The sequence below is a fragment of the Rhodamnia argentea genome, chromosome 4, assembly GCF_020921035.1.
Source record: "Rhodamnia argentea isolate NSW1041297 chromosome 4, ASM2092103v1, whole genome shotgun sequence".
Classification (NCBI taxonomy): Eukaryota; Viridiplantae; Streptophyta; class Magnoliopsida; order Myrtales; family Myrtaceae; genus Rhodamnia; species Rhodamnia argentea.
This window is the reverse complement of record NC_063153.1, coordinates 25816667-25841259: the sequence shown is the minus strand read 5'-3', so window position 1 is coordinate 25841259 and position 24593 is coordinate 25816667. Positions and strand designations below refer to the sequence as shown.

Here is a 24593-nt window from a genome sequence, read left to right as displayed (position 1 = left end):
CGTTGGACTAGCACTGTCTTTCAGAAGCTGAATTGGGAAAGAGGTTTCTGAACAATCATGACAAGTTACCCATAAGTCGATCGCAATGCAGCGAGGCTCAGATTGAAGCTACATTCATCGAGTCAGGCAAACCATTATGATCCGATCCTATTTTTAGCTGGTGCAGAGTTGCAATACAACTTTCCGTCTTCTTGGCTGAATTGGAAAGACAATTTCCAGTAACGGGCAAGTTCCTCGAAACAAGAAGAGACTGGAAATATATCTATTATGCCGTTGAAACCTTCATGCTCTTGCTGCCTCGATTAATTCATGATCCTTGTGAATGAACGGACTGATTTTCATAGTGGGAATATTTGAAATGAAGGACATCTCGAACAACTTAATAGCGTTTGATAAATTGGCATTTGGAATTTGACTATACTATGATACTTTCTTGAGAATACTTCTACTTCCCTTCGCATCGAGTAACCCATTGCTCACAAGGGCAGTCCAGTACCAATAGAAGTTTACCCGATGCTGCCACTATTGAGTGTGGGAAGTCTCCATTCCAAGTTCTTCATTAGATGCAGTGTGCCCGGTTGCATATTTTGACAAGTGAAGAAAACAGTGAACTTAAGGAAATTGTCAAAAGAAGTGACAGCTTATTAGCGGTAAATACATATTCTATCTGTCATGACAATGTTTAAAAAAAAAAATGACAGCTTATAAGTGGTATGTCCATATTTAAGATTAGTAGTCTAGGGCTTGACAAAGTCTTGACATACCTTATGTACGATCTTATGGGGCTACATGCAACTATATCGAAATAAAAGGTTCGCTCCATCTTAAATGACACCAGAGCAACTCAATAAATAGAAAATTAATAGAAAAATTTAAGTGAATGTGCTTTGATGCTTTTTCTATTATGTTCGGATAATTTCATCTTTGATAATGAAACCCCTCTACTTGTACAAATAGTCTAATCGAGACTCTCGGACACCAAATTTGACCAATTCAGTGGATGTGATCGTCCAACGATACCAGAGTTGACAGATGACAGGGACAACATTGGTCACCACCATGGAAAAAAAAAGGATATATTTTTTTCCTTCCGATGGTAGCATCCATGTGGATATCAATAATGGCAGAATGCTGCCCATGTCAAACTTTGACGTTGTTGGAGCCATTCATTCTCCGGAGGAAATCAGGGCCAAATGGGATGACCAATGAAACTCTAAGCCTTCGTCGACTTTTACCTCACACAGAAACAGATTCGATGAAATCCAATTAATGTCGCAAGGTTGTCGTTGTCGACGGAAGCATTCGATACTCAATTCGGAGGTATTTGTTGAATCATAGGAGGCACATAGGGCCGTCTTTGATACTAGTTTCTGTTTGTATGATGGACGATTGTACAAGATTATAAATAGTGGAATTGTATTCTCTGTAAAGGAAAGAACACAAGTTATTCATCTATATTCACATCGTATTTTACATTTCTAGCACCATTTACATTTCTGGCATCGTACCTTTATATTTCGTGCCGTTTACATTTCCCATACCAGAATCAACAAATGACCTTTTAAGCCTTTTTCGATAGGATTGGATCTTTACTTTAAAAGATTTTTCACTTTCATGGTGAAACAATAAGGTTGCGTCATAACCAAATGGTTTCTATTTCTTTCCTTGGTAGAATCAATTTCGTCAACATGTTTAACACACAACCTCAAATTACAAACTTGATAAAAAAAATTTAAGACGCGATAATATGGTGGACATTGTAGTTGTTTTAACGGTTACGCGTTTCATTATGGAAGAAACAAACAAGTAGATGAAAATAAGATTAAAAAGTAAAGACAAAACGAAATAAAATTTAGGGAAGGATACATGAAATTTTAGCGGTATGTAACTTTTTTCTTATTGGTTCTCTTAGTAATTACTTCTGCCTTCATAATAACCTCCATATGGAGAGGTCGATGAGAAGACGCCCCGCATATCGGATCTTCTGAATGAGTGGGTGTTTTCGTTTTTTTTACCCAATCCGAAGAGGATCGTACTAAATACAAAGGCAGTAATAAATTTTGACAAGTATTAGATAAGGTTTTGTTAATAAATGAGATGGAGTTAGGTAATAGCTAATTCTTTCGATTGAGATACATGCGATGTGTTTTGCAGAAGGAAAGAAAGATGCCGCTTGAAGATGCCTCGATGCGAAACGTGCATACAGAAAAAAAGACGCTAGAAAATGTCTTATCTGTGTTGGCGAATTGGCGTTACAATAATGTGAAAAAGGGTGCCTTTCTTACAGCTCATTAGACAGTGATTTGTGAACGAAGTTGCAAACTAATTTCTCGGATGCTAAAGGGTCACATCAACTTCATTTTTGTTCTATTTATTGAGGGATGGTTGACGCAGGTTAAGTTGAAACATCTGATGTTGATTTGTTTTACAAATGTAGCTGGACGAGAACCACTAGCATCTTTGGAAATTTTGGTTTGTCTTTTATAGTCTAACTTAAAATTTATTATCATTAGCTGTTGGTCTAGAAGTTCAAGACTTTGTTACATTTCTAGCACCATTTACATTTCTGGCATCGTACCTTTATATTTCGTGCCGTTTACATTTCCCATACCAAAATCAACAAACGACCTTTTAAACTTTTTTCGATAGGACTAGATCGTTACTTCAAAAGATTTATCACTTTCGTGATGAAATAATAATGTCGCATCATAGCCAAATGGTTTATGTTTCTTTCCTAAGTAGAATCAATTTCATCAACATGTTTAATATACAACCTCAAATTACAAACTTGATAAAAAAAAATAAGACATGATAATATGGTGGACATTGTAGTTCATGAGGATGACGGTTGAATGATTACTCGTTTCTTTATGAAAGAAATAAACAGGTAGATGAAAACAAGATTAAAAATTAAAGACAAAATGAAATAAATTTTGGGAAGAATATATAAAATGTTAGCGGAAGATGGAATTAGGTAATAGCAATTTTTTTCGATTGAGATACATAGGATGTGACTATCCTGCAATTTCATGACTTTGACCAATCATATTTTTTTGTTATAAAATTTGGAGCTCGACAGGGACAGACCGTTTGTCTGAACATCGCCGGCCGATCCAAGCCAAAAGCTCGAATATCCATTTCAAGGAAGAAGCTTTTGACGGATTCCTCGAAATCGGTTTGTGCATTCACATGATTTCTACCTCTTAACACCACTGAAGGTGCAGCTCCAACTCCAAGTCCGAACAAGCAGAAACCAGAGCAAAACGAGAGACCTTTTGTGAGGGAGAACCCCCCCAAAACATGGCAGAAACCAGCGGTTCGGGCTCATTGGCGACTAAGTATGACGTGTTCCTGAGCTTTAGAGGGCCCGACACCCGTAACACCTTCACTGACTGCCTGTTCCGGACCATGGTCGGCCAGGGAATCGTTGCCTACAGAGACAGTGAAAAGCTTCATGTCGGTGATCGGATCGGCGATCTCCTGAGAGCGGTTGGCGACTCCAAGATATGCATACTGGTCCTTTCCAGAGGCTACGCTTCAAGCGCTTGGTGCCTCCATGAGCTCACTCGTGCAACGGAGCTCAACGAATCGACTGGGAAGCCGGCAATCCTTCCCATCTTCTTTGATGTCACGCCCTCCGATGTCAAGCTCAGGACAGAACTGTACGTGAAGGACTTGGAGAAGCACGAGCATGGCCACGGCGAGGAGATCAGGCAACGGTGGGAGGCATCTCTGAGAAAAGTGGCTGAGATCAAGGGATGGGAAGTCCAAGGGAAACCGTAAGTAAATGCTCATTAATGGAACTTTTTTCAAGCTCCAGTCGAAATTCTATCCTTTTATTGTTCTTGTAAATAGCAGTTAAAGAAACATCGTCTTTCTCAGAAATAGGAGGAATTGTAACTTCATCTTCATAACACCAATTATATCCTGCGAAGTCTTTTGACCTAGTGATCCGAAATTCTTCTGGCTTTATACAATTCATCTGAGACTTGACATAGTGATCCAACTCACGTGCTATTTGCTAGGAAGTGGTAGTGAGATCGTTACGTGTTTTCTATTGCTAAAAGTGTTTGGTTTGTGACAGATACGGTGAAGTTATTGAACTCGTTGTCGGAGAGGTACTGCGTAAGCTGAAAGTAAAACAAAGACCTCTAGACAGCATATTGGTTGGGGTAGATGAACAAGTAGAAGCCATAATGGAGTTGTTAGATGTCGACTCTGGCACTGGCGTGCGTTTCGTTGGAATTTGTGGAATGGGTGGCATCGGCAAGACCACTCTAGCTAAGATTGTTTTCAATAAATTATGTCCTCGGTTTGATGGCCAATGCAGCTTCATTGGAAACATCCGAGAATCGTCAAACAAAAATGGCCTAGTAGATTTGCAGAAACAGCTGGCATCCGACATCTTTGATTCTAGATTTGTAGAAAATTTTATCGATGTTGATGAAGGGATGGATACCATCAGAAGGAGAGCTGGTTCTAAGAAAGTTCTTATTGTTCTAGATGATCTAGACAAGAAAGAACAACTTAAGAAACTAGTGGGGGGGCCCGAAACTTTTGGTTCCGGGAGCAGGATTATCCTTACAACGAGAGATCGACGTATTCCGGATGAAGAGAAGGGAATCTTAGCTTATGAAGTAAAGCAAATGGATCATGATAAAGCGCTAGAGCTTTTTAGTTTGCATGCCTTTAATAGTGTCTCTCCTCCCCCTGATCTTCAGAGTATCTCTCGAAAAGTCGTATCAACAACCAGGGGACTCCCATTGGCTCTTGAGGTTATAGGTTCCCATCTTCGTCACCAGAAAGAGGAGACATGGAACGAAATGCTAAAAAGGTTGAAGAAAGTACCTCATAATGAAGTCCGAGATAAATTGAAGATAAGTTATGATGGATTAGGAGATGCGGAAAAAGAAATTTTTCTCGATATCGCATGCTTCTTCATTAATGAAAAGAAATCAAGGGCAACCTATTTCTGGGATGCTTGCGGTCTATACCCGCATACTGCAATGAAAGAACTTACTGATTTGTGCCTAATTAAAGTTGTTAGTGCTGATGCTATATGGATGCATGATCGGTTGAGAGACCTAGGAAGAGATATTGTTCGCCAAGAATGTACTTGGAATGCGACAGGGCGCAGATGGTTGTGGAACTACGAAGAAGCTCTGGAAGTAGTAAGGTCAAAAGAGGTAAAGTAAAAGTAGGATCCCCATATTATCAACCGTATAATTATGTTCCTAAAACTCATTTAAAAGCTTCCTTTTAGCCGTTTTGAAGGACAAATTTATGTTTGCAAGCTCATACTCATTGATGTTTTCTATTGGCAGAGAAAGGATAAAGTTCAAGCGCTCAATCTAGTTGAACATCATTCGGATCCCATCAGCATTACGGATGAAGAACTTGAGAGGATGCCTAATTTGAAATCCCTCAAGTTAAGAGCAGGGACTTTTGTTGGAGACATCGACAATCATCTCTTGGAGCTAAGATGGCTTTCTTGGGATTCTCCTCCTCTAGATTGTAGAATGGCCAATTTGCACTTGAAAAATCTAGTAGTTTTCGAACTTTCAGACAATAAAAACACAGAAAATTGGGGTGGATGGAACATTTTGAAGGTGTCAATTCGTACTTTTGTTCACTCAACATAGTATTCTCTCTTTGATCCTCTCTGATAATATTTCAAAAACTTTTGCAGATGGCAAACAAATTAAAAGTTCTTTCTCTCACAAAATGTGAAGGATTGAAACGGACTCCGGACTTTTCGGGATGCCTGAATTTGGAGAGACTGTCTCTTGATGCCTGTCCAAACTTGCAAGAAGTTGACCCCTCTATTGGGAAGCTAAAAGGACTTGTTCACTTGGACATTATTTGGTGCGAGAGTCTACAAACTTTGCCTGAAGAGATTGGAGGACTGGTGAATCTGAAGCACTTCTCTATGCAAGGGTGCCACGAAATGGAGAAACTTCCATGCTCTATCGGGAAATTAGAATCGTTGTCCGAGTTGGATGTGTCATCCTCAAAAATTAAGAGTTTACCTGATTCTATTGGTAATGCAAAGCACCTGTCATTCATTAATCTAACAAGCACACCAATTGGGGAACTTCCAATTTCTATTGGAGAGCTTACGCAACTCGAGTTCCTTTCGCTGCATAGATGTCGAAGTTTGGGGGAGCTTCCAGAATCAACAGGCAACTTGACAGCATTAGAGAAGTTGTATCTCTCAGAGACAAGCATTGTTAAGTTACCCGATTCGATAAAAAATCTGAAGCAATTGAAGGTGATGAGGATGGGAAGGAGTCACATAAGGAGGTTACCTGCCACTATTGGAATGCTAGAGAGGTTGGAGGAGCTCCATGCCCGGGGTTGTGGACAACTTGCGGGCGAACTTCCCTCTGAAATTGGCAAGCTATTGTCTCTAAGAATCCTAGACATGTCAAATACTCGTGTTTGTGCAGTGCCAGCGGCAATCAATTCCCTCACGCGACTCCAAGAGCTGAATCTAACAGATTGTAATGAGCTTCAAGAGTTGCCAAAACTGCCCCCAAGTCTGAATTGTTTACGTGTTCAATCGACATCATTGCGGTTAGTTCCGGATCTCGGTAACCTCACGAATCTTGTGGAATTAAATCTGTCCGACGGCTATGGATTAGCACTTGCTCGGGCATCAAACCCAATGCAAAGTTGTCAATTGCAATGGGTTGGAAAGTTATCTAAGCTGGAGAGCTTGAGGTTGTGCCTTTCAGATGTTCCCGTGCCATCTTCAGAGTTGGGTTGCCTACCTCGACTTAGAGAACTCACTTTATCCGGCATGGACAGTTTCAACTCTGCAGTTGTTGGACCACAATTTTCCAACTTGAAAAACTTGCTAAGATTATGTCTTTATCGCTGTCCACCGAGGGAAATTCAACTCGATGGGCTTGAACTATTGAGAGATTTGACTGTGGAAGGATGCAAGTTTCTCAAGGGGTTGTCAATTATTTCATCAAGCTTGAGGAAGCTCCGTGAAATGGAGGTTGTAAGTTGCCCAAGGCTACTTGAAATTCGATTTCTCGATGCGATGGAATCATTAGAGAAACTGAAAGTTCGAAACTGTGATTCCCTAGGAGGGTTGTGTGGTTTATCAAACTTGAAAAAGCTGAAGACCCTAAAGATCTACACGTGCGATGGGCTACGGGTTGTTGAGGGCCTTGAAGAATTGGAGCTTTTGAATTGTTTGTCTGTTTACGATTGTGGATCGTTGGAAAGGTTGATTGATGTATCCAACTCAAAGATACCAAATGAATGCAGGATAACAATATCGTGTTGTGCGAAACTAAGTACATATGGTGGTACTTACGGGGATTATGGAGAGAGCATTCTTCGTGGGATGGACAAAACAATCAACGAGGTGCGCCTTCCTTGTAATAGTTATAACAAATTTCTTTTCATATTTTTATTTTTCAGAACCGCATGTAGTAGGCATAACATTTCATCGTTTTCGCTTGTCCTGTTTGCCGCTTCGTCTCTCTAACACCTCTCTCTCTCTCTCTCTCTCTCTCTCTCTCTCTCTCTCTCATGTATTAACTCATTTAGTATACTCTTTTATATAACTCCATGGATTATTGTTAGGTAAACCGTTTAACTGTAAAAGAAACATTCATAATATATTGTTGACAAGTTTGTCCGGAGTTAATTTTGTAATGGAACTCTTTCACATGTCAATCATCCAACGCTGAGTGTGTAATTTATTTCTTACACGGGCAGTGGACTTAATGAAGATCCTTTACATAAGATGAAAACATACAGTTCATCTTATGACGCACATCTTTCTCTAATCAAATGACGGAACGAGTTTTTTTTGTTTTTGTTTTTTCCTTTGGCTAAATCTCATTAGAGTGAAAGACAGAGTAGCCAATAAATTGTGGGTGAAATATGTAAATAATTAATAGATACATGATCATTAAACTGCTAAATCGTTGGATAATTATGTTGAGTTCATCAAGTACTTTCATATGGATATTTATGGATTATGCTAGTTATGCTGGGACTCATTTGCATAACCAGTTTTTAAAGTGAAGGTGGCAAATTTTCGGAAAAAAAAAAAACGGATACCAGAAGTGTCATAACCTTGTACAATGTTCACTCGAGTATTATAACGTTTTTTCGATCACCCGAGAGCTATAACTTATGTATGGCGATCACTTAAGTACCATAACTTTTTTACTGATCACTTGGATGACATATAACTTTTTAGAAACGTTCACCACAAGTACTAAGCCACGTCAGATTTTCGGCACTGGGGTGACCGTTTAAAAAAAAAAAATCCTAATAAAATTAACAATTGAAAGTTATAGCATTCAAGTAACGTTTTTTAGATATTATGGTACTTAACTGGTTGAAAAAAGTTATGATAGTCAAGTGAGTTTCATATCAAAGTTATGACACTGTGTCCTTATCCCCTAATCTTCTAATATATGTGGAAAATGATAACAGTTATGTTATAAAAATCTTTGGATCAAGAAGGTTAAGTTAGATAAGAAAAAAGTTAGCACTTGTTCAAATAAAGGGAATCGAGTCTACCCCTAAATTTATTACTAGGTTTACTATTATAAGTTTGCATATGAATTCATCTAGTAGCTTACCTAGAGAGCACAAACTTTTCTTGCAGTCTCCTCCCCGAACCACATGTCCTCCACCAACCACATCTTCGGATGTTTCCAAGTGTTCGTGCTCAATTCTATAAACAAAAGGAGACTGATTCAAGCGATGGACAGACGAATGAATTCACGAAGTGGTCGAGTTTGGGAATCTTGTGAAATTGGGGGAAGTAATGGAGTTTGCTCTGCTTTGAGGACATGTCCCCCCTCTCCCAGGTCCATCACAGTGGAAGTTTACTGTCAATTTGTCCGAGGTAATTAATTCCACTCATGTGAAAACCCAATTGTGTGCCACGTCAATTTTATTCAGCTAATAATTTTTATGCCATAGTCACTCTGTCTTTATTTAAGCAGTAAGAAGTCAGTTGCTGTAATTGTTATCAATTTTTAGGTCATATGCTGCAAGGCCCTGTTCCTTTTTCCTTTTTGGGTAGATTAATGGCTCTGCCAAAGTTGCGCAAATAACTAACGAACGCAAAAAACTAAAGAAATATAAAGAGGATGAAGAAACAACTGAGTTGCAAATAGACGGTATTTGAGACTCTTGATCGTCAAAATCAACTTAGCAAGAGCTCCTTGAAAATCTGTCAAGATTCACTAACACTCACTCTATTTTATTCTACGCTCCCTCTCTTTTTCTTTGTCTCTCTCTCTCCTTTGTTTTCTTGTGCCCTCAATGGCTTCTTCCTCGTCCCATGTATTCCCCTCAGAAAAATTATCAAAAAGTCCTAAACCTATTACACTTTTGCCAATTTAGTCTTAAACCTTTTAATTATTCCAATTCGGTCCTAAACCTTTTGCATTTGTGCTAATTCGGTCCGTCCGATCAACTTTGGCCAGCCGGTAATGACCGACCAGAGGCTGAGCTTGGTGAGGAGGGGCCTCGCCTAGATCTAGCTTGGGCAAAGCCAGGTAACTGTCTTGCATTGGGCAATTACAATTCATGTTCCGACTTGGGATCATTACTGTTCGCCGGCAGTGACCAAGCCCATTACCATTTGCCAGGTCGCTTGGGATCATGTTCGGCAAGTCGGGCTGCTCCCGATTGCGCGCCGCATCATGCACAGCATGGCACGTGGCATCATGCTGGCTGGATGTGCATTGTGCAGACCGGCCGCTAATTCATGTGTTGGTTCATGCATTGGGTTGTGCAGTTATTCATGCACTAACTCATCCACTTGGCCGTCTTGATTAATGCTCGGCCAACATGGCTCGCCCCTTATGACCAAAAAAAAAAAAAACATGGCTCGCCCCTAGTCGATCCTTGTGCGCGGCCATGAATTGATTCATGGCATGGCCGGTCGATCGTATCACAGCCCATCCTTGTATGAGGATTTTGCCTGGCCATGATGCAAGCATGTGAAATAGTACAACTCTATCGCTTACCCAATTTTTATATATTGCTTGATGTTCCAGTTTTTTCTTGTCAAAGTATTTGTTCTGGTTTTCTATTAAACAGAAAGAATTCTTAAAGAGAGAGAGAGACAAAAAAAAAAAAAGGAGCTTCCTGTAGACAACATCTAATTCACGATATCTCTTTATCTAATCAAAAAAGAGGGACATGCTGTTTTCTTTTCCTCAGAGCTGAATCTGATTAGAGTGAGAGGTACGGAGTAGCCAATAAAATGTGGGTGAAATATGTACATAATATTTAGTGCTCCTATTTCTACTATTTATCAACCAATTAATTATGAGCAATTTATTGAATTCTTTCCATCATCCATAAATAGAATAGAATAGGCATTGTACCTTAACTATGATGTGAAGCATTGGAATGTTCGGACTTCAAAGCAGATGGATTGGATGATATTTCAATTTTCTTATGCTACAATACTAGGACAAGAAGCAGTCATTTTTTATTGTACTAGGAAGATGCAATGGAAACAGATTCAGAAGAATCAGTGATGGAGACCGGCAACAAATATCTTCAGGACTTGCCATACAGTAGAGGGTTTCTATGGCCTCCTGAGCGCGGCACTGAGCTCGACTCTAGAAGCAAGACACTGCTGTTAGAATGAATTTACTGTCATCTTGTCACACCAGCTGACATCTATTAGCTTACTAACATGCACAAACTAATATTAGTTTGGATACATTGTCATCTATTAGCTTCCCTCAATAGTTACAAACCGTTCTTGCAGTTTTGAATGACTCTCAATTTCCTCCACAAAGCACATCTTCGGATGTTTCCAAGCGTTCGTGCACGATTCAATAAACAAAAGGTGACTGATTCAAGCGATGGAGAGATGAATAAATCCACAGTGTGATTGAGTTTGGGAATCCCGTGAAATTGTGAGAAATAATGGAGTTTGCTCTGCTTTGAGGACATGTCCTCCTGTCCCAGGTCCATCACAGGCGAAATTTATTGTCGACTTGTCCGAGGTATTTAATTCCATTCTTGTGAAAACCCAATTGTGTGCCACATCGATTTCTGATGCATATGATACATCTCTCGAAAGTGCACAATATGAAAATGCTTGGACCGGGGCAGGCTCCAGGAATCAGTATGTTCAACTAATAATTTTATTGCCATAGATCACTTTTTTTTTATTTAAGCAGTAAGAAGTCATTTTTATACAGTTAAACAAGAAGATGACCTAATTCTCCAGATACAGAGTCAGCTGCTGTAATTGTTCTCAATTTTCAGGTCATATACAGCAAGGCCCTGTTTCATTTTCCTCTTTGGTAGATTAATGGTTCTGCCAAAGTTGCTCTAATAACTGAAGAATGCAAAAAAATAAAATAAAAAACAAAGAAATGGAAAAATGATGAAACACTCGAGCTGGATGGTATCGTTATTTGCGCATTCAACAATGCTAGCCACAAAACATTTCTAATGACTATTATTGGAACCTATGTTCAACTAATTCGCTGCTAATGGCAGAAGAGACTAATTAGATGGTATCAGCATCTTTGCATCCTACAATGCCTAGTCAAAGAGACATTTTAATTTTGTTCTGCTATCATGATGCAATGGACATTAGCATGTTTTGCACTTACTGCTATTATTTGCAGGTGCACCTGCCTGGTGCATCTTTGGATGCTTGATGAATGGTCCTACAACTTTTTTGTCCAGTGCTGATATCTTCTGTAGGCCGGTATATTGTCAAGCATTGATGGCTCTGATTGCCAAAATATCTAGTTTTGAAATATCTTCTTCAGCTTCTCTCTGGCCTAATGCTTCATGTCAAGTTCTTCATGAGATGCGCCCCCGGTGGCCATTGCATAATTTGGTATATGAGTCAGATTCTTCGACAAGTAAATGTAACGTCGCTGCCTAAATTATGAAGATAACTGGCACAGAGTTGACAGAGAAATGTAGTAAGATATTTGGAGTTCAATTTCATTAAACAGAACCTTTGTGGTCCCTTGATTACTGGACTTTTGCCCACTGAGGTGCTAGATTTCAGGGCACAACATTGATAGAGTGATGTCATCTGATTGCCCACTAGACCTTAAGCTTTGGGCCATAGGCTGATGAGGGTGTGAAAAAACGAATCCTACTTGATTTGCCGAAGCTCATAGTGCTATGTGTTATTGTTCGAGTTTCCAGGAATTGGATCTTTGGACTTCACTGGAGAAAGCAGGCCGCTAAAGGACTAATTTCAGGTTGTGTATGCTGAAGCTAGTGTGGAATGTTTCAATGAACAATACATGGAGAGCTTGGAATGACTTGGTGCATAATCAAGTCGCTTCTGTTGATGTTTGAGATGAAGTCTCTTTTGTTTGCAATAAGACTTGCGTCAACGGGCACAAGCTGCAGCAGCAAAAAGTTTGAATCTGATTTGGCATTGGCCTTAAGTTTGTAACTGCATAATCAACATGTTCTGGTTGGAGCTGATGTTGTTGCTCGAGTATTTTCCAGTAATGGTTTGCCGTATGTGATCACTTGTTTGAGACTTGTACTGGGTCTGGCTTCCCAGCACAGGTTGATGAAGAAATGAATTCAACTTAACCCGTAAAAGAAATTGCATATGGGAATACTTTTGGAGCTTGACAGGGACAAACATCCTTGTCTGAATAGGGACATCTGAATCTGAATCTCCATGTGGGTGCACAATAAAAGAATTTGTCCTAGACGGAAAAAGAAAAATCGGAAATGATATGCCTATTGAGAAACTCTCTCTTCCAGATTTTTGCATTATGTTGGAAAATTTGTGACATCTGAAAAATTGCTACATTTGTCCTATCGTGGGCTTGGAGTGAGATGGTGGGCCAAAGAAACAACCAACATATCATCACCTAGCCCAGTCGTTCTATCGACATTCAGTCCAGATATCGGTGTCCATATCCACGGAGAGAGCAACAATAATAAATTACTATAATCGGATAATCGAAGTACAATTGCTCAAACTGCTCAAGTGTTTTTCATATTTAAATTATACCCAAATCCAAAGTATTTACAAATAAAATAACTCGATTTGATGTAAAACTCACATGCATAAAATCGCATATTCAAAGCTCCTCATGTACTGCCATTCAAGAGTGTCCTCTACATTTTGACTTCTTTGCGCTGCTCTTCTGTGAATACTTATGTGTGTAGTTTGGGGATTTTAGTGCCATCAAAAAAAGTTTAAGGTAAATATACTACAGTGGACATAGTTTAGTATTTTTGGTGGCTTTTTTCCTTCTTTCTATTATTTTACCTTTCTTTCCTCTAATTATTCCTGGGCCCCACTTGCTTTATTATTATTTTTCTTCTTCTTTTTATCAACGGCCAAAGCAGGTTTCGTCAGATTCTTTAATGTGCGAAGTATATCATGATCGGTCAAACCGGACAAACTTGGATGAGTTTCTCCCATTAAGAGACAAATCTTCAACCACCACCCCTTTAAATCCAAATCTAATTCTAATCAGCAAAAAGCCTATAGTCGAATTTCTTGCAAGGCTGAAACTCGAGACATGAATTTAACAATTACGTATGCAAATCTTTCGCTAGACACGACTATTACTTTGTTGGTATTGGCCTGCAAATGCCGTGCAAATGACATTATACCAATTCACGCATCTTCTCATGGGCCCAAAAATAAACAAATAAATTATGCATCTTTCTCTTGCTTATGCTTGCAAGTTCCAACGAGAAGAAAAACAGTCGGCCTGAAAAAGCCGTGGTTACAATTTTGATAGTTCAAACCACAATCATTGATTGTGGCGGCCTTGTGCGTGACCACTGACTAGCCACCTTTCTCTCGTAACTTCGTCCCCGTCGCCCTGCCAATTATATTTGAACTTGCCCATTAATCAAGAAGCTTACCACTTAGCCCTGTCAAAACCATCTTTTTTCTGGTCGAAATGTCAAAGCTATTTAAAGAGCTAGTGGCATTTTTGTTTGTAAATCTGTTGGTGGTCCAATAAGCATGAGTCACCATGTACACCAGCAAAATGAGAGAGAGATGTGAAAAAATCAAGCTGTCCAATAGCAGGAGGCATGGAACTGCATTTCATCTATCGTGTTCAGTTGGTTAAAGAAGCTCTTTCATTGAAACAAGTTTGTTCTTGATAGTCTATATCAGTCAATCCACAATTTTCGTGGACAACACCCTTCGAACCGGAAATTGACATGCTTAAATTGTAGTAAATTATGAAAACTTCATTCGAAAGCGATACAATCAAGGACTGAACATTTCATCCCAACCAATATATTGCCAGAAGCGCCGATTTATCAAAGTCACCTAATTGCATATCAAGAATATTTAAAACAATTCTACTCTTCAGCTCAACCTTCCATTGCATGATATAAAATTTTCAAGGTTCAATTACACTTTGGATATAAATTTTGAAATTTCTAGAGCATTCATTTGAAATAATATTTTTGAGAACATTTCCAGATCAGCCCTCATCTTCCGACATCTGGGCACATAAAAGAAACTGCCTAGTTCCCAATTGCAAGGTTCATAGATAAGTAATGGGCATGTAAAAAAATAAAAAGTCCAGCTCAAGTTGGAATGACGTTCAATAATGTGATCAATTCCTCCAGTTGTCAAATCCAATCCAATGTGATGACGGTCACCTACGTTATGTGCTAGTATCTACTTACCACTTCATCGTATCGCAGTGCTCGGACATGTTATACTTATGACTTGAAGAAAACAATCCTAGTCTAAATAGCACCGATCCGGACAAGCGATATGTGACACGACACGATACGATAGGTCGACACGTCATTTCTATAAAAAAAAACAAAAGAAAATTCTGACATATTGGGACACGATATATATTAAAATTCATTATGTATATATAAAAATATCGGTGGTAAGTTTCTTTTTATTCTTCTTCTTCTTCTATTAGGGACTCACAATTAGGTTTTATTGGGGCTGGCTAGGTATAATAATTTTGGGATGGCTAGGTATATGATTTAAGTATATATATATTGTTGATAGATTTATAATTTGACCCCTAACTTATTGAAAATACTTAAAATTGATCTCGTGCATATCAAAATGGCATGTCGAGATGTTGGACTCGTATATCGTTGGCGTGTCCGGAGCACTAACCACTTGTTGGTTGTATATATGAGAATGTCGGAGTGTCCAACACGACATGAAGGCCCCAAAAGAGTGTCAATGCTTCCTAGATCCTAACAATGTGATCCTTTGTTGTTGTTTTTGGCTAGAAAGAAATGTGTTATGTGGGTTGAATCGGATTTGGGTCGGGTCATATATTGTCTAACCCAAATTGACCAATTAACCTATTTATAGTAACATAAATTTTTCGACCCATACCCTATCCGACTCATATTACTAAAATACTTTCATATTTAATCCAACTTAGCAAAAATTTTAAATTACTAAGAAATTATATTGCTAAAACATTGTGGACAATTTTTATATTTTCTTAAAAAATTAAAAAAATTCCTTTTCCTCTTTTCCTTTTTTTTTAATTTTCCATTTTTATTCAAAGTCCGGCAAGGGCTGCCTTTCGATGCTCACCGACCACAAGCGAGGACCAATGACCCTCACCAGCCATTGGGCGAGAGCTCAACCATCGCTTAGATTTGGTTAGGGTTTCACAGTCCTTGCCTGTCTGCGAAGCCCTCATTGGCCACGGTCGAGGGCTGACCCTCATTGGACCTAAAAAAAAAAGTAAAAGAAATAAAAAAATAAAGAAAAAGAAAAATAAGAAAAGAAAACCATTTTGTGACTCACTTAAGATAGTAACGTGTTTGATAACTTCCCAAAATTTTTGTTCCTGGAATAGAAACGCGTTTGATAACCGCACAAAATTTCTATTTCAAAAAACTATTTCTCTTTCTAATTTTTTTTATTTAAGTCAAATAACTATGTAGTTACTTTGTAAAATTTCATCCTAAATTGAAGACTAATTTCCAATACACACTAAAATAATTTAAAATACATTATTTTTTTAGCATGTTATAAATGAAACACAAATTTTAATACATTACGTTTGAAGTTCGATTAAAGCATGGGACAGTTTCCATATTAAGAATTCATTTTTTCTTAAATGTTGCGTTGTCAAAATACATACAAATATAGCAGCCGAATAATCAAATTATCCACAGACAAAGAAAAAAAAATTATCCTCTTTGATACGAAGTATAAGTCCTTCACTATCATTTTGTAACTTCTACCCTAAATCCAAGTGAGTGTTTAACTTCAGCTTCACATGTAGATGTTAACATTTTGTGACACACGTCTACAAGTATATATATTATCATCTACATGTTGGATGCCATCATTTTCTGTGACATTTTTTTGCAGAAGAGTGAAATATATGAAATCTAAGAAATTTAGGCCCAAATTTATGAAAATGAGGTCAAACTAGCCTAATATAAGCTTATTCTATTTTTAGGGATTTTCTAAATTTTTTGTGATTTTTTAAAAATTTTCCATTTTTTTAATTTTTTTTAATTTTATTTTATTTTTATTAGGTTGAGGAAAAAGTGACAAGAGAACTAAAAGGGAAAAGTGAGAGATGTGAGACTTCATTTTGTTTTGTGATTCTCAAAAGTGATTTTTTTTTTCAAAAATCAACCTTTTTTTTGTTTTGGATTTTGCTCTAAAACCGATTCTGATTCTCTAAAACTGATTCCGGGAATAGAATCAGAATCAAATTTATTTGTGTTACCAAACGTGATTCTCATCTTTTTTTTGTTTCCACAATCGAATCGAGAGAATGAGAATGGTTACTATGCAGACCCGAAGATAACCAATTTATGTTATAATATGAACCTTTATTATTCTACTCTTCTCGCTATTTATAAGAACATTCACTTTTTTGTCTCATGAAAAGAATGCATTTTAAAAATAAATTAAATAGAGGATTATAATTAGGGATGATAATGAGGCGAGGTGAGCGTGAGAATGCATCCCTTCATGACTACTAAGGGCGCGAATGATAACCATTATGATTATTTATTTTTCTATAGAAATTTGGAATAGAAATTGATTTGACAAAATAACTTTATTTTCCTATTTATGAAATAAATTTTTAGATCAGAAGTAGGTTTAGAATATAAATGAGAAGAAGAAATTTTCTACTTTTATGTTTCTGGAATAGAAAAAGAAATAAGAATTCTTTACATTGCTTGCTCCCTCTATCTCGCGTCCCTTTCGCTGGCTATCGGTTGCTGTCCGCCATTTGCCAGCCACCGGCTGCCGTCCAGTTTGAACAAATCAAAATCCTTTAAACGGTCGGTTTCATACGCAGCTCAAACAGAGGAAGTGTCCATGCAACTTCCCCTCTCTGTCCGTTGCTCCACTCCCTCTATTTTATTCTTCCCTTGTCCTCTCTTGCTTTCTGCCGTCCATTCTCTCTCCCTTATTGTTCTTCTCTCTGTTTTTTCTTCCCCTCAATTACTGCACCTCATGTTGATGTTGTGGTGAAGCCTCTTATGTTTGCAATGAGACTTATCATTGAAGGGCACAAGCTACTGCAGCAAAATGGTGGGAACTAATGTCGTTGCTTGAGTAGTTTGCGAGTAATAACTTGTTTGTGACTTGTACTGGGTTTGGCGACCCAGCATAGTATGATGAATAAGTGATAACATACAGCAACAGACTTCGGATTCCGCTTGGATAAATCCATAGTGAACTCGAAGCAACCTATAAAAATAAATTGCATCTATCGACGAGTGCAACAAAAATGAAAGTGTTGGAAATATGGGATAAATTGAAGGGTGAATGAATAAGAAATTGATGCTCAAAGAACACCCTTGAGTTGGAAGCGGGAAAGCGGAAGACACTAATCCCACATTGAAAAGAAAGAAGGTTTTAGAGTGCTTTATAGATAGTTACCCTCCTTCGGAGTGGTAACTATTACAACGCAAACACTATGCCTTGTGCGCAGGCGCATGGGGTGCAAATCCCAGGCGTCGACGGAGGCTTAGCAAGTTGAAACTTGGGCGCGAGTGCACGATCTGCGCACACGAATGCGGGACTAAGAGGTGGTCCCTCTTTTTCGATTCTCAGCATTTGCATTGTTTTCTCAATAGTGTTCGGTTCCTATTTGTTCAAGTTCGCCGAAGGCTTTGAAGTGCTGTGCTTGCTTCTTCACTGCCAACCGTTGTATCCCGAGAGACAGACGTTCGTGAAACCCCCAGCACATACTAGAGGGGACGAATCTGTTTTAAGGAAACTGTGTCAAATACAGGCCTCGTTATTATTTGTATCGATTCCATTTCTTTTCGGTACTATTATTGCAATTCCATTTCCGTTCAATTCTGTTATTGTATTGTACTATTATAATTTCAAGTTTATTGCGATTATTAGTTTGTATATTGTTCATAACGATTATACAAGAGCCATATTGAATTTTGCTACAATCTTAAAACAGATTCGGTACTTAAAATTCAAATGGCTACTAGAAACGAAGTTGTTGATGTGCTCGTCGACAACATCAACCAATGCTTTGTCTCTGCCTTAGCTGTCCAATTGCCTGGATCATCCTCTGCCCCTACTACGGTTTACGTCCACCATGGTGAGAAACCTGAAAAGTTCAACGGATCGAACTTTAAAAGGTAGCAGCAAAAGATGCTGTTTTACTTAACAACCTTAAATCTTGCGAGATTCTTGACCGAGGAAGCTCCTAAGCTATTCGAGGGACAAACGGATAGGCAAGCGTTCAACGCCGTTGAGGCCTAGAAGCACTCTGACTTCCTATGTAGGAACTATGTCATGAATGGTTTACATGACTCATTGTACAATGTCTATTGTGCAATAAAAATAGCAAAGGAGTTATGGGAATCCTTGGATCGAAAATATAAAACAGTGGATACCGGAGCAAAGAAATTTGTTGTCGGTCGATTCCTTGATTATAAGATGGTGGATTCTAAGATCGTGATCAGTCAAGTGCAAGAAATTCAAGTGATCTTGCATGAGATTCAGGCTGAAGGAATGATCTTGAGAGAAACCTTCCAAGTAGCTTCTATTATTGAGAAGCTACCTCCCGGATGGAAGGATTTCAAGAACTACCTCAAGCACAAGCGAAAGGAAATGAACCTAGAGGAACCGATTGTTAGACTTCGAATCAAAGAAGACAACGGAGGTTCCGAACGCAAAGGGTTCAATCCTACTACAGCTAAGGAAAATGTTGTGGTGCATAGGCAAGGCCACAAGAACAAGAAGATTGCCAAGCCAAAGTTGGGACCAAAAGGAGGAGTTTCCAAGAACAAGTTTCAAGGAAAATGCTTCAATTGTGGCAAGATGGGTCATAGATCTGTGGATTGTAGATTTTCGAAGAAGAAAAATTATGAGACAAATATGGTGAATGACATCGCTCAAGACACGTCGGACATAAACCTATCTGCAGTGGTTTCTAAAGTGAACTTTGTTGGGTCCAATCCGAAGGAATGGTGGATTGACATCGGCGCCACTAGGCACGTATGCTTTAATAAGACCCGTTCACAACTCTCGAACCAATTAATGGGGGGAAAGTTCTCATGGGAAACTCTACCTCTTCTACTGTCGAAGGTTAAGGGAAGGCACTTCTGAAGATGACATATGGAAAAGAGCTGACTCTAAACAATGTCCTATATGTACCGGAAATCCGAAAGAACCTGGTCTCCGGGTCTCCGGTGAACGAGCATGGATTTCGTAAGTCGGACAAAGTTATTTTGTCTAAATCTGGAATGCATGTGGGGAAGGGATATGTATCCGATGGGCTTTTTAAGCTCAATGTAATGACAATTATCAATAAAGATAATAAGTCTTCCATTTATTTGCTTGAGTCTTCCAATTTATGGCATGGTAGACTAGGACACGTTAATTATGATACATTGCGTAGATTAATTAACTTGGAACATATACCCTCATTCCAAATTGATTCAAAACATAAATGTGAAATTTGTGTTGCGGCAAAATTAACGAGATCATCATTTCAAACAATTGAAAGAAACATCGAACCTCTTGAATTAATTCATAGCAATGTTTGCGATTTGAAATTCGTACAAACAAGAGGTGGTAATAAATATTTTATTACTTTTATCGATGATGGCACTAAATACTGCTATGTGTATTTGCTTAAAAGCAACGATGAAGCCTTAGAGAAATTTGTTCTCTATAAGAATGAAGTTGAAAATCAACTTAATAAGAAAATTAAAAGATTAAGAAGTGACAGAGGTGGTGAGTATGAAGTACCAATTAGTGAATTATGTGCATAATACGGAATTATACATGAAGTAACTGCGCCTTACTCACCTCAATCAAATGGTGTTATTGAACGTAAAAATCGCACATTGAAAGAAATGATGAACGCGATGTTACTAAGTTCAGGTTTACCTCAAAATATGTAGGGTGAAGCTATTTTGTCAAGCAATCACCTTTTAAATAAGGTACCTTGAAAGAAAGAAGATAAAACCCCTTATGAGTTATGGAAAGGTAGGAGACCATCCTACAAATACTTACGAGTGTGGGGGTGTCTTGCAAAAGTGGCTGTTCCAACACCAAAGAAAAGAAATATAGGTCCTAAAACAGTGGACTGTATCTTTATAGGCTATGCACATAACAGTAATGCATGTCGATTTCTTGTACATGAATCGAAAATTCTAGACATACACAAGAATACTATCATGGAATCTAGGAATGCATCATTCTTTGAAGATGTGTTTCCTTGCAAATCCAATGATGGATTAAGTTCATCTAAACGAACGAATGAAACTATGAATGGAAAAAGTCATGATTCGGATCATGAAAGTCATGATTCAGATCATGAACTAGAACCCAGACGTAGCAAAAGAGCAAGAGTGGAAAATCATTTGGAAATGATTTTCTAACTTATTTGTTAGAAAATGAACCATTAAATTATGCAAAAGCTGTGAATTCTTCCGAGGGACCTCTATGGAAATAAGCAATAAAAAGTGAAGTTGATTCTATTTTGCATAATCATACTTGGGAACTAGTGGATCTTCCTCCTGGTTGTAAACCTTTAGGGTCCAAATGAATTTTTAAAAGAAAAATGAAAGCAAATGGCTCAATTGATAAGTATAAAGCCAGACTTGTAATCAAAGGATACGGACAACGAAAACGCTTACATTACTTTGAGCATCCCTTTATTCCGAAGTGTTGTTTCTATCAAGTTGGCTACGAGATTGGTTTTACCAAGATCGATGTAACGTGGAATATTAAGCTAATGCTTTCTCTTTCAAGCCATTTCAGGGCAAATCACTCAAGCTGTCTTCAATGATTATTAAGATCCGTCGGCGACAACGCAGGCAAGATCGAACTTTGTTGAATGAATTAATTCTACTAATTTGTTGAAGCTGTACAAGTATTTGTTGCCTTGAAAGGAAATAGTTAAAGAGAGTTTCCAGGAATAGAGGAGAGGGTATTTCTCAAGTGGAGTACTCTAGAGTTATTGGAAGTCTAATGTACTTAATGAGTTGTACTAGACCAGATATGGCCTATACGATTAGTAGATTGAGTAGATATACGAGCAATCCTAGTGCTGACCATTGGAAAGCAATAGTGAGAGTACTTAGGTACTTACGGTATACTCGGAATCATGGCCTGCACTATACCGGATACCCAGCTATCCTAAAAAGATATAGTGATGCAAACTAGATATCCGATATAAAAGACTCAAAATCTACTAGTGGATATGTATTCATATTAGCGAGTACAATTGTATCTTGGAAATCCAGTAAACAAACTGTTATAGCCGGATCCACAATGGAATATGAATTTATAGCTTTGGATAAATGTAGTAAAGAGGCCGATCGGCTATGCCATTTCTTAGAGGATATTCCAAAATGGCAAAAACCCGTGCCACCAATCCGTGTACATTGTGATAGTCAATCTGCGATTGGAAGAGCGCAGAGTAACATGTATAATGGTAAGTCTAAACATATACGTCGTAGACATAATACTATTAGACAACTACTCTCAACTGGAATTATCTCTATTGACTACGTAAAGTCAAAGGATAATATTGATGATCCGCTAACCAAAGGGTTAAATAGAGAGTTAGTTGAAAAACCGACAAGAGGAATGGGACTGAAGCCCATAAAAGAATAAGTTGATATAAAGGAAACCTAACCTAGTTGATTGGAAATCCCAAGATTTAGGTTCAAAAGGACAACCTAATTATATAAACTTAGTGATGTCACTGTGGGGGTTTATCCCTAAAACCATTCCTATAAAATATCGGTGATATTGTAAGGAAAATGATAGCAATTTTTTGCTTTAATGATTCTTAAGTGGAGTAAACAAATTACTCAAAATTAAGTAATCACCTATGTGAGAGAAAAGTGGGGCCGCTTCAAAGGAGAATTATTTAGGGCTAAATTCTTTAGAAACTCTCGCAGAACCAGGTTGATGTTCATGGCCAAAATGAACATAATCATGAGAACCGAACAAAGGTTTAGATGATTCTTATGTGAAGTGTATGGTTCATTTACATAAGAAAGCGGGACGGTTTAAGGACATCATGTCTACTGAACAGCTAGTAAAGTAAATATACTTTCACAAAGGAAGGTTCAAAGGGTAACATCTACCTATTCTATGTAGGTTTCAATTGTTGAATACTATCACGTAATCAAAACTAAAACAATTTTCATTCATGTGGGGGATTGTTGGAAATATGGGATAAATTGAAGGGTGAATGAATAAGAAATTAATGCTCAAAGAACACCCTTGAGTTGGAAGTGGGAAAGTGGAAGACACTAATCCCACATTGAAAAGAAAGAAGGCTTTAGAGTGCTTTATAGATAGTTATCGTCCTTTGGAGTGGTAACTATCACAACAAAAGCATTATGCCTCATGCGCAGGTGCAGGGGGTGCAAATCTCGGGCCTTGATAGAGGCCCGACGAGTCAAAACTTGGGCACGAGCACACGACCCGCCTACACGAATGTAGGATCGAGAAGTGGGCCTCGTGAAAAGCCCAATTTTGCCTTCCGGTTTATTTTTCCAACTCAAACCGTAACAAGTTCTTTTTTTTTTTTTTTTTGTAATAGTTGCCGAAATCAATACTATAACGGTAGATTAATGGCATTGCCGTTACGAAATCAAGATTATAACGGCAGATTAATAGTGTTGCTGTTACGAAATCAACACTATAACGGCATATTAATGGCATTGCCGTTACAAAATCAATATTATAACGGTAGATTTAATCATCCGTTATTATTCTTTTTCCGAAACGCCCCCACTTACCCTAGAAGTAGATGGCTTCCCATTCTAATTTGGACATACCAGAAAATCTTCTCCCTCTTTTTCGATTCTCAACATTTGCATTGTTTTCTCGATAGTGTTTGGTTCCAATTTGTTCAAGTTCGCCGAAGGCTTTGAAATCTTGTGCTTGTTTCTTCGCTGCCAACCGTTGTATCCTAGGAGACAGACGTTTACGAAACTTCCAGCACATACTAGAGGAGACGAATCTGTTTTAAGGAAACTGTGTTAAACAAAAGCCTCGGTATTATTTGTATCGATTCCATTTCTTTTCGGTACTGTTATTGCAATTCCATTTCCGTTCAATTCTATTATTGTATTGTCGTTGTATTGTATTGTTATAATTTCAAGTTTATTGCAATTATTAGTTTGTATATTGTTCATAACGATTATATTAGAGCCATATTGAATTTTGCTACGGAAAGTTCATAAGAAAATTAATTACAGAAAAATAGATTGAACAAAAGAACATATATATCATTGGGCCAATACGCTCCTCTACAAGAAAAGAGAGGAAAAGAAAAAGGCTATAAGATGTACGTTTATTTGGCGGAAAATCAATCATTTGAAAAATCATTCTAAAAATGATCATTTATATTGTTTAAAATAATTAGCCAATCTTTTTCCTTTGGAGGATGTGCAGGGGTCCGGAGCCCGGAGAGAGTGGCTATTCATGGAGACAGTGCCGGTGAAGCGAGGCAAGTAGTTGGGGCCTTCTTTCACAGCCGCGTACTCCGGCCAGCTCCATGATAGCTGGCGGCACAGCTCTTGTAGCTTGCATTCATACTTTCTACTTCGGTGTGCTTATGTTGCTTTCGAGTCTGTGTCTCTCTAAAAGGGCTCAATTAAAGCGGATTAATAAATTTGAAAGACAAAGTGGTGGCTTTATTTGACAGTATGCATTTTTAAATTCCAGTGACAAGTTTATCAGATGTCGATTAGGAAGGGGTTATCTCTTCTGGTAACACAAACCAAAACCCTGTCCAATGTGAATTATCTATAAGGGAAAAAGAGAGGAAAAGAATCATATCTTTTTTTTGAAAGGGCATTCGCGATAATGTCTAGTTAAAGTTAATGCGAATAGAGCTAGCTTGCATTATCACGTCGAGTTACTTCGGTGCGGTTACTTGAATTTCAAAATATCTTGATTTTCTCGATTCCACCAAAAAAAAGAATATTTTCTGAAATGTCATTCGAAATTAAGGTGAATTTGGATTAGGTTGGATCCTTTTTAATTTTTTTTATACGGAATATCTCGCCAATTAAAACTCATAAGGAAAAAGATCATAATTGATGAAAGCGCTAGCCCAAAAAAAAAAAGGAAGAGGGCATTTTCGTCA

The 24593-nt window shown here is 38.1% G+C and overlaps 2 protein-coding genes across 3 annotated transcripts in view; both read left to right on the top strand.

Annotated features, from left to right (window-relative positions):
- The window catches only part of LOC125314546 (disease resistance protein L6-like), a 49714-nt gene extending 42662 nt beyond the window's left edge, over positions 1 to 7052 (top strand). Inside the window, exons 1-3 of one of the 2 annotated variants that reach the window (XR_007198016.1) lie at positions 3462 to 3779; positions 4085 to 4109; positions 6718 to 7052. Coding sequence is in view for 1 of the 2 variants with exons in the window: in XM_048277080.1 (XP_048133037.1) it covers positions 6718 to 6783 (66 nt within the window). In the remaining variant the exon portion in view is untranslated. Of the gene's footprint in view, positions 1 to 3461; positions 3780 to 4084; positions 4110 to 6717 lie in introns of those variants that run through there. The other variant, XM_048277080.1, reaches the window with a different exon arrangement.
- Positions 1 to 24593, top strand: part of LOC115754017 (disease resistance protein RUN1-like) — a 309474-nt gene that overhangs the window by 85808 nt on the left and 199073 nt on the right. The gene's annotated exons all lie outside the window — the stretch shown is intronic.